The sequence below is a fragment of the Solanum stenotomum genome, chromosome 4 (genome assembly GCF_019186545.1).
Source record: "Solanum stenotomum isolate F172 chromosome 4, ASM1918654v1, whole genome shotgun sequence".
Classification (NCBI taxonomy): domain Eukaryota; kingdom Viridiplantae; phylum Streptophyta; class Magnoliopsida; order Solanales; family Solanaceae; genus Solanum; species Solanum stenotomum.
In genome coordinates this window covers 65,305,689-65,316,942 of record NC_064285.1, presented here as the reverse complement: position 1 = coordinate 65,316,942, position 11,254 = coordinate 65,305,689, and the positions used below count along the sequence as shown (strand labels likewise).

The 11,254-nt window shown below is 32.9% G+C and overlaps 1 protein-coding gene across 2 annotated transcripts; it reads right to left on the bottom strand.

The window, feature by feature from the left end:
• Positions 1 to 394: 394 nt before the first annotated feature.
• On the bottom strand, positions 395 to 7,049 carry LOC125862960 (translation machinery-associated protein 22). Of its 2 annotated transcripts, none has more exons than XM_049543090.1 (7): positions 6,785 to 7,049; positions 6,603 to 6,665; positions 2,941 to 3,002; positions 1,401 to 1,482; positions 1,226 to 1,293; positions 1,068 to 1,151; positions 395 to 775 (listed from the first exon to the last, which is right to left on the bottom strand). In XM_049543090.1, exons 1-7 carry the CDS (start codon positions 6,930 to 6,932, stop codon positions 719 to 721), a joined length of 564 nt encoding a protein of 187 aa, XP_049399047.1. In that variant the 5' UTR covers positions 6,933 to 7,049; the 3' UTR covers positions 395 to 718. The 2 variants fall into 2 exon arrangements, with proteins under 2 accessions (XP_049399047.1, XP_049399046.1); XM_049543089.1 differs by lacking the exon at positions 6,603 to 6,665 and adding an exon at positions 6,404 to 6,466 and having other exon boundaries at positions 6,785 to 7,034.
• Positions 7,050 to 11,254: the final 4,205 nt, after the last annotated feature.

Genomic DNA, 11,254 nt, shown 5'->3' with positions numbered 1-11,254 from the left:
AAACACTCCAATTTACAAAATCATCATCTAGACACCTCCTTAATTTATGTGTCACATCAATATCGGGTGTCGACAAGACACAATGAGGCAGAGTAAAGAGTATGTAGTTGTCAATTGAGACCAAGTTGATATTTTTAGATGTGCACTCCCAAAGTACTTAAGAGTACTTACTTGTCACTAAGGCCAAGTTTAGATATTTGTTTATGTATTACGTCTGATATTGTTTGATCATATTAGAGTTATAACAGTTCCTCCGACATTTTCAAATGAAATGGTTTGGCAAGACATTACAACAACAATAACTTTAAAACATATTCACTGTAATCCCATAAGTGAGATCTGAGAGAGATAGAGAGAACGCATACCTTATATCTACCTCGTGGAGATAGAGAGGCTATTTCCAATAGACCCTCAACTCGGTTTTGTCTACACAAAGCAAAGATTTGTTTCAAAATACAATCTTTAACCTCACTTTCAATGTAGAACTATTCATCCTTTGCATGAACAAAGTTAAGCATCTAAACAACAACTTCAAGAAGACTATTGCCATAAGTACTAGTTCAACAAAGTTATAATATTTGCTATATAGAGGGTGGAATGATAGTAGCCACATCTATAGAGCCGATACATAATCTCACTCCAAATTTCAACCAACACAGTGCTACGAGCATTTGTTTGGGAAACACCCTGCTGGGAACAGGGATGTCATCTCCCTAGTTTATGCAGCTGGAACCTTTTTTCCGTCTTCTATGAAGAATATTGCAGATTCTGGAACCTGAGAACAGGAACACCAATGAACTTTAGCTAACATTATATGAAATCGGACAAGTATGACTATATCTGTATTCCCAATTAGTAAATAAATCCTCTTTATTCATTGAGCCGTTTTAATCCATACTAACTAATGTCTTTGAAGACAGATATAAAGGTTGTCTAAAGATAGATCAAATTAGTAGAAAGTAGAAAATGGGATACACGGAGAAAAGGATAAAATGTTGATATGATAACATGGATAAAATATTCTTGAGTACATATAAAGACAATAATCAGAAGATAAAACAACATACATCTGGCCAGGTTTCTGTAATGAAGTCCACAATGTCATAGGATATGTCCCCTTGAACATCGATCTGCTCCTTTTCAGTTGGTCCCTGAAGCATTAATCCAGGTTAGGTACCCATCTATCTCATATCAGAGAAAATTAGAAAGCACAAATTTGACGCACCTTAACCACAGAAGCTCCAGTAGCAAACTTTTTACCAAGCTTTTTTGAAGCATCACTTAGTTTAACACCTAAAATGTCCAAAATAAGCAAAGCTAAATACTGTAGCAACTTGGAAGATAGAAAGACTAAAAAACAAGATAACGCAAGATAATATACAACTTCAGATATTGCTCACCAAAGATTTCAAGGCCTTTGATGGTAGTGATACTCTTTCGTCTGTTTCTGGTGACCTTTTCAATAATTATCTCCTGTTTATCCTACAATATAACCAAGAAAGTTTTACAACTTGTTGACTTGCTTATAAGTTTATTTTCACAGCATTATCTTGTTGGATCATGACGTCTTTGCTAAACCAATGGATAAGGCTCCATACTACGCCATGAAATGAAAGACACGTTATATGAAAAGTTGCTCAAATATAGTGAGGAATGAGGACTCAGGTTGGCATTGGGCAAGATGATGGTTTCAGTTACCATTGTTTATGAGGTTCTCCTTAGGGAGCGGGGGAAGGAGCAGAAGAATACACCAGATTGAAATAATAGCTAAAAAGACGTAAAGAAACAATTGGAAGTTGAAATGTGCTAATAGATAAGCCTCATTTGCTGCTTCACCATGCCAGAATGGAAACTAGATCATGCCAAATGATATGGGATCTTCATGCTCAGTTTACCACAATAAGATGGCATCCTTTCAATGAAATTCACTTAGGAACTTCTAGATACATTTAGTGAGTTCTACTAGTTGATTTTAGTAACTGACATGAGAACTTCCAGTGGAGAGGGTATTTTCTAGAGTTCCTCCAAATGAATATCCTACGGCGAGTGATCATTCGCATGAGTCAAGGCCATGAAAGCAAAGTCAAGTTTCTTAACTATACTATACTGCATCCACAACAATGAATGCATATCTGAACTGCAGGCATCTTAACAGAGCTGCAAAAAAAGGCCATTTAATGACCTCCCAGATTCATCTAGTCAGGTTTAGTTACTTTGATCCGAAGGATCAAACCTTTGATTTGGCATAATAAAAGAGATTAAAAGAATTAGTCCAAATATTTCAATTATATCACAGACCAGGCATTAAATATTGACCACTGCAATGAAAAATTACACAGAAAACCTTCAACTGAAATTGATTAATAAGTATGTAACAATGCAAGATTTCCAAAGATAAAGATGTCCGTAGTAACTTTGGAAGTTAATACCAGTACTGATTTTTCTTCTGGTTGGTAAACTGATTGGATTGAGCTCTTTTTATTTCTGTAATATCTACCTACTGCCTCTTCTGTTGAGAAAGAAGAGCTAAGGAGAAACTACTTAGGATGCTTGCATATTCACATTGCAGGGAAAACCCGCATCAAAGCATAACAGCTTCTAGTTAGTTCAACTAGGTGAATAGTATCCATCCAATATTTGAATATAAATGATATAACCAAGATATGTAACTCAATATATCAAAGTAAAAGAGAGACTTTTCAATTAGAATGATCCTGATTCATAATATGTTGGTCAATTTGAAATCTTAAGAAGATGGCTGACAGGGAACAATAATGAAAAGTTTTACAGGCACATGAATTCAATGGGAGGATTACAAGAACGTCACTTATCAAATTTTCTAAGAGCTTATAATATCACATGGATGGCACAGAGCCATGCCATTTTGAAAGAAGGATTAATATACATTAGACATAACAAAAAATGTTGGAAATTTCTTACTTTCTTTTTTATCTTTCCACCAGGAAGGCGCTTGACTTCTTCTTTCTTAGATGTAGAAGAACCTGACCCAACAAAAGGAACAGAAAGGTTAAGAACAGAATTCAATTTTAACATGCAGAGGGGGAAGAGGGAAGTAGATAAAATGAAATCCAAAAAGCAAAAAAAGATCCAAATCTAGGCCTACATTTCTTAGTTTAACCTACAACTATTGGCCCCATAGGCAAGGAAGACAGGATTTAAAACATCAAGTAAATATTTCTATTACAAGAACAGACAAAAAAAACCCGAAATGCAGATGGAATGAAGAAGATTGAGAACGTAATACAATTCATGAGAAGGTAGATGAGATGTGCGTGAAACTCAAACCAAATATCAAAACAGAGTTCTCTAACACTTGCCAAATTGAAAAGATCAAGAACAAGATTCATTTAGTTGATGGAGCAACCAAGTCAACAGATTCCTATCTGGCCATGGAGACAAATTTGGAAAGGCAGAATTCCTTATAAAGTCTCTTGTTTTATATGGCTGCTAGCTAAGGAAGCAGCTTTGACACAAGATAATGTTATGAAAAGGGGGATAACCTTATGTTAGGTGTTTTCTTTGTGGAGAAACATCAGAAACAGTTAACCATCTTTTTCTACACTGCAAATTTACTCAACAATTATGGAGGGTATTCTTGAGTCTCAAAGGCATATCCTGGGCCATGCCTAGGAGAATTACTGAAGCCCTAAAAAGTTGGGAGGAGGCAGGAGTGCTAGCTAAAGACAGAACGAGATGGAGAATTATCCCTGCTTCAATCTGGTGGGCAACCTGGAAAGAGAGAAATTCTGGGTGTTTTGAGAGCGTAGAGAATAGTATGCAGAAAGTTAAACTCAACTGCATTTTGTTGTTATGTTTTTGGTGCAATCAATTATACTCAAATGAAACTGTCTCTATAATTGATGTTTTAGATTCAATTTAGATTTAGAATAGTGGAGTTTTTGGAGTTCATCTGTATATAAGGTTTAGTACTGCCCATGTACTATTGTGTTATAATACAAAGTTACCAAGTTTCAAAAAAAAGATTCATTTAGTTGGAAGATAGCTAAATGACTATCAAAATCAAAACCATAGTTCTCGATACTTATCAAGTTAAAACTATGAAATGAGAAGTTGAAATGAGCAAAAAGGAACTTGACATCTCTTTTAAATTTTTCTTTATTACTCCTCCTTTAGCACATATGAGCTATGCAATATGGTGAAGTTTCTTCAATCTTCACGTCTTCCATTGTGGGAGTTTAGGAGGATTCATCCCATTTGATAGAGAACTCAAACAAAAATACTGCTCTCTGCTGGCCATTGACATAATGCAATGCCCAAGCAAGGTGTTGCAGAAAGCAATTGAAAGGGGTCGGTAAAGAGGCTATAGTGTAGCAACAAAAGGAGTACAACACACTCACAGTTTTCTTCTTATGTGACTCCTCTACTTCCCCAATGTTTGCAGAGTATGGCCAGTCTCAAGTCCATATAAAGGAGGAGAATGAGCTACATTGATGGACAAGAATAAAATAGTAATAAAATTTTATGAATACTCATTAATGAACTTGTTGAGACGTCTAGGCATGCATTATTCGGTGCCTGAGTATAGTGTTACATGGGTAAAGGGTTCCACAACATCTCCGCCTGGGTGTGAGGACTATAAGCAAGGGTGCCAGTGAGATGGACGAGTGTGGGTAAAGAAGTTAGTCCAACCACATCAGTGACCGGATGTGGAGCTAGATCAAATAGGCAGTTGTTACTTGTTACATAGGGTTGTTGACAAAGAAGTCAATGTAATCAATGGATTCCTTAAAGAGATAGAGAGAGCTTAGGATGAAAGTTTTGTGTGTTTATAACATAGCTCTGTTGGAGAAGTAGATGCGCAGATTGGGGGTAGAGGAGCATGCACTACAAAGAAAGGTCATAGTGGATAAATATGCAATCACAGAAGGGAGTTGTAGGACTAAAAGCATAATTGTCCCTTTTAGGTGCAGCTTTAGAGTAACAATGTGAAGGAACGGAGAGCCGAAACACAACATTCAAGGTAGGGAACAAGAACAGGATCAACCTCTGGAAGCACGTATGGTCTGGAGATAATACTTTGAGGCTCACATTAAACATCGAAAGACGCACGAGCCAAAAGGAATGGAATCCAACATATACGAAGACTACAAGAGTGTGGTGTTCCTTGGACCTACAATTAGGAGGAACCTTTGGGATTTGAGGTAGCAGAATTTCAAAGCTTAATTCAAATGTTTTATAATCAGAATACATTATTGAACCATGACTCATAGAGGTGGAGGGGGGAGAGACAGTAGATTGTTCCTAGTAATGTCCTAGTACATTAAACCTTTAATCAGGGATGACTTGAGCTCCCTGCACCATTAGGATACCTATAGTGCCACCTTTTCACTTGATTGGCAACGATGGGAGCAATCCTAATAGTTGGAATTTAAGGAGGAGAAGGATTACATATGTTGGTGTTATATGTATAAAGAGCTCCAGTGAGGATGTGGATCACCTCTTTTTGTATTGTCAGCTAGCTAACCGTTAGCGGCAGTAGGTTTTGAGATGGTTCAAGACAAAATGGACAACACCAAGCACCGAAAATGACTTTGAACACTTGAGGAATAACCTCTCATTTCTAGTTTCCTTTTGAAACAACAATTAGGTCCCAAATTGTGAAAAAAAGATTAGGCATCTTTCACAGCAAATTACTCCATCCATCCTATTTTATGTAACAATGTCTCCTTTAAGTCAGTTCAAAACGATCACATTTTTCCTTTTGGGAACAATTTAATCTAAGAATCCCAATTCTATCCTTAATGATTTGATTTTATAGCTACAAAAATGCCATGGCTTGTTTAGGATAACAAGTTTCTTTCTTAAACTCCTTGTTCAGTCAAACACATTCACATATAATAGGAGGCAGGGAATATATCTATTTGTAGGTCCTCTACTTCTTGATATATCACTTCTACACAACATTGTCCCATGGTTGTTAGTTTGTTACCTATAGTATTGTATGGTATTGTGTTGTTAGTTTAAATATAATGTTTGTTTTGATTGTTACTTAAAATTTACTGTAGCGTATGGTTATGTATTGACGAAATGTCTCATTATGTAACGACCGATTTGTGTGATCGCATCGTTACCTTATTCTTGTTTTCTAGTTTTAACTTTACTTATCATCTAACTTTATCATGTACCCTACCTTTTCATAGTAGCAATACCTCCTACACTAATTTACTTGTAAGTTTATACTTCAAATTGATGGTGTGTAACATTACGCAATGCCATAAAACAATGCAATCTATCCAACATTGTACTCATCAAAACAATACAATACAATATAATAGATACATTATAAAGCAAATTCTTCATTAAAATCAAGACACTCATGTTTCAACTTACAGGAAAAAAAAAAAAAAAAAAGGAACTTTACCTTCCGAGATTGACGTCGACTGGAGCTGTTCAGAGACTTTATCAGCTTCTTTCAAGTTAGAATCTGCAAAAAAAAAACCTAATCAACCAAAAAACAGGCAAATTGATAACTAATTACAGCTAAATTAATCGAGAATATAAAAAAAAAATCCTCAATTTTTAGGGTTTATAATAATAACCTTTNAAAAAAGGAACTTTACCTTCCGAGATTGACGTCGACTGGAGCTGCTCAGAGACTCTATCAGCTTCTTTCAAATTAGAATCTGCAAAAAAAAAAAAAAAACTAATCAACCAAAAAACAGGCAAATTGATAACTAATTACAGCTAAATTAATCGAGAATATAAAAAAAAAAGCCTCAATTTTAGGGTTTATAATAATAACCTTTAGCAAGGTCTGGGTAGAGATCGGGTGCATTTTGGATCAACCAGGGTTTGCATTTCTCAAATTCGGATCCGAATTCACAATACTCAGCGGGTAACCCGCAAACTCCACAATATAGAACCTCAACTGTTTGGAGCTTCTCCGCCATTACAGAAGGAACTCAAAGAAGCAAAAAAAAACTCCGGTTCGTTGCTCTGAGAAATTTGCTGAAACTTGAAGACGAATTGTCTCATAAAACGACGACGTTTTTTCCCGGGAGTATCTTTGGTTCGACCAATCGTAAATGTTATTCAAATACCCTCCGTCATATTTTTGAGACATTGGTGTCCATGTCATTTAAAAACTAGAACATATATACCTTTTATACTAATAGACATACACGTGTCATAATCTTATCCATCGACCCGACATTTATTAAATATTGGATAGACGAAAAAAATTGTGTCACCTGTCCCTATTTAGTCTTCCGTTAGAGTGAAGGGCATATTTGCTCTAGTTTTTGGACCGTAGGGGCACCATTGTCCCAAAAGTATGACGGAGGGTTTCAGCATACCATTTATGATAGGTCAAGGTATATTTGTTCTTTTTCCTAAAAAAAATTGCAAAGTTTGATCGACTTTTGAACCGATCAACTCAATTGGTTTGATTCCAAACTTTTTATAATAAAATTGATCCATCTCGATCGATTTTAATTCTTATTTTAATATAATTTAGTTGAAATTGAAGTTTAAAGTGGAGCAACTTTGATTAATGGATGGACTAAAAATTAATGGTGACTAGTGATTATGGAAAACATGACAATAATCAATCGACTTTTAAATTGACCTATAAATCGATCGACTTGTTTGATTTGATCCCAATGTTTTAATAAAATCGATTGAGCTCGATTGATTTTTTAATCCTTTATTTTAATATGATCTAGCGAACTCAAAATGAATGAGTTGGAAGGATTTATATTCATTTTCAGTATGTTTATTTTTTAAAATTAATAAATAAAATATATATATCAGTCAGTATTTCTATTGGTTAATTTTTTTCATAAAAATTATTTTATTATTCCATTTTACCAAGTTATCATACCAGATTAAATACGAAAAGTTACTTATTTTACTTTATTTCTTGGCATCAATCGAGCCTGTGATATATAACTATGTTTTCAATAATTTACAATATTGAAAAGGTTATATAATTAAACCTTATTTAAAGTTGATTAAAGTCTCTTTATGCCACTCATTCTTGCTTGCTTAATTTCTAGGCAAAGTTGATACGAACATTTAACACAAGTCTTGGAATGATAAGGTACGAATGGCAAATTCAGTGTTTAGTGACGGAGTCAAAAATTTCGTTAAAATTATTTAAAATATACTACATTATTTATAATTTTTGGATGAGAAGTGTTTAATTGATTACCAATCCTTAAACTTATATGGTTCCGTCATTGTCAGTACTAGCTTCGGAAGATTGGCAGAAATACGATTGTTAAAACTAAAATTTTACTCATACCTATATATAAATGTCAAAGTCAAGTGAAGAAAAATGTTCGAAATTACACTTTCAACTTCTAATATATACAAATTTTAAATTCTGAATTCATCACCGCGTTTATATTTTATTTAACTAAGTTTTTTCCGTTGTAAAAAGTTTCACATAAGGCATGTCAAATGATATCAATATTCTTCTATTGGTGAAATCCTGCTAGCCAAAATTAAACGCATACATATTATATATATCATTCATAACTTGTTATGTATATTCTTTTTAAAATTAATCAAACATCTTAGAGCATCAAAAGGATTCACTATAAATTGATTATTTTAAAGTTATTTAGTTGATGTCTTTCACGTTTATCTTGATTGGAGACTGACAATCTAAGCATGATCGTATAGGCACATAAACAATGAAGATTAATGCGAATTCAAAATTTGCACTCTATGAATTTGAGTTTAGAATGTTATCACATTTAAATTAATTTATAACGTTCAAAATTTATATTTACATTTAAATAATAGTGGATTTTTTAAATATATTCAAGGTGTACGACTCAAATGTATCTAGCTCGAATTTACGTATATCATATACCGTCTCTGATAAAATCAACCCAACTTGTTTGAGATAGAAGCATAGTTGTGTGTTAGCATGGTGAGCACATCCAAATTCCAATCCACCAATGACTTTTGATGTGGAGTCAATTTTATTAGACCAAATATATTATATTTGTGCCCTCCCTTTCATTTTCTTATGGCTTAGCTTAGATTTAGCCCCACCTATTGTATGTTTGGCATGCCTAACTACAATTTTCTTTACATTCCTAACTCCTAAGTGTGAATTTGCCTTCTAGATTGCCCAAGTTTCAAATATACTACATCAACATGTTTCATAGAACTACTTTTTGTCCCAAGAAAGTATTACATTCTTACTACTAAGTAAGAGAATTACACCCCACCACAAGAAAACAAGAATAGAGTAATTGAGTAGGAACCAAGAATAAATTTAGTATGTAGTTTGGTTGCTGATTAGAATTATGTAGATATTAGTCATGTAAATATCAGTTACGTTATGTAAGTATTAGTTATATTATCAATATTTTTTAAACACTTGATAGCATGTTAGCTACTATATATGTATTTTTATCATGTTCTTGAATAACACAAAGTATTGAGATTATAAGTAGATGGAAGAGTTTGAAAGTCGCAGATAATTAGGGTAGAAGATTAGTTGATAGTTGAGCATTCTTGCTTTGTTTGGTGGTCATACTTGAACCCCCTTTCTTACTAGTTGTATTAGCACTATTATCATAGTTTCTTGTTTTTCAGGTATCACCTATGTTTTTTTGCTTCGATTATTGTCATAATATTGTTCATTCCTCTATATGTAGAATTACTCTTCATTTCACAACTGCTTGTTCTTATTTCTGTAATTCTTTTTTCAAACTGCTTGAATATGCTTTATTTTAAGCCGAGGGTCTATTGAAAATAACGTCTTTCTATCTCTTCAAGGTAGAGATAAGGTGTGTATACGTTTCTACTCTTCGATACCCAGACCCCACTTATGAAACTACACTAAATATGTTAAAGTTATTATTGTATACACCGTCAATGCATACAATTTTTATCCCTTCAATAATTACTTGAGATCAATGTCAATCTTAATAATGAGATTACCTTGATAAAGCCAATAATTGAAATCTTTAATCCAAGATAATTATGATATTAAACCAAGCATGCGTGCACACGGAGACAAAAAAGACTTAAAAAGAAATGTGAACATAATTATTTTGGCTAAATTTAATTTATAACCTATATATAGCGTGATGATTATTGATTAATTAGCCTCATAATTGCAATCGTGTATCCTTGAATACATAAATTTTTTGTCTTAATATTAATGATTTTGCCATATTTTTTATTACCATCAGCAGGGATTTGTACAGTAATTAGCAAGACAAAAAGTGATTATAGATGTTCCTAACATAGCCTAAATTGGAGAAAGGGCTATAAATTAAATTAATTAGAGCTAGACATAGCATAATTAGCAAGGATTTTTCTATGTCTATACTATTAATTTATGCATAATTAGGTCACCCTTTTTGGTGTTAATTAGCCACCTATACTAATAGAATAAATATTAGGAGTAATATTAAAGTTATATTACATGTTGACTATTTTGCACTATATGTCTACTACATCATGATAATGTTTGTCAAATTAATTAAATTTTAAAAATCAATAAGTTTTTGGAGTGATGATAATGATAATATAAGCTCAAGAAAAAGTGGAAAATATGACACTAACAGATTCAAAATTTAGACGTTGTAGATTCTGAAATATTTATATATAAATATATAAATAATTATTATTCTTAAATACACGTATATATAATTTGACGCCTAAACTTCACTAGATTTTGTCAAACTCGTGAATTCATTATTGAGTCTATTACTGATATCGAGGGGTGTTCTATTTCATGATCATCACGTTTAAAATTTTAAATTGTTCAATATAAAATACTTATATTAACAAATACGATTCTTTATTTATTTATTTATTTATTATAATAAATATCAATGAAATACAAACTTATCATCTTCATATATTTTATGTAACATGTTAAATTATGTGATCGTTCATTTAAAAAGTTGGAGTTGTGGATAACGAAGGAACCCAAAGAATCTAAGGGACCCAAGTATATCTTCATGGTACATTATTGTTTGATTTTGCAAGATTTTTACCATTTTTGGCTATTTGACAAATAATTTTCTCTTTTTGGAGAGTGGCAACAAAATCCATCCAAAATTTTGGAAACTGTCCATTAATTCGAATATAATTAAACGTTATTTATTTATTTATTATAGTACAACTTAATTTCTTTCTAATAATATAAAGGTGCGGTATATGGATACATCGTAAAAATAAATCATGAAAATATATTTTTCTAATTTGTTTAAGTTTGAGTGATTTAATAATCATTGAT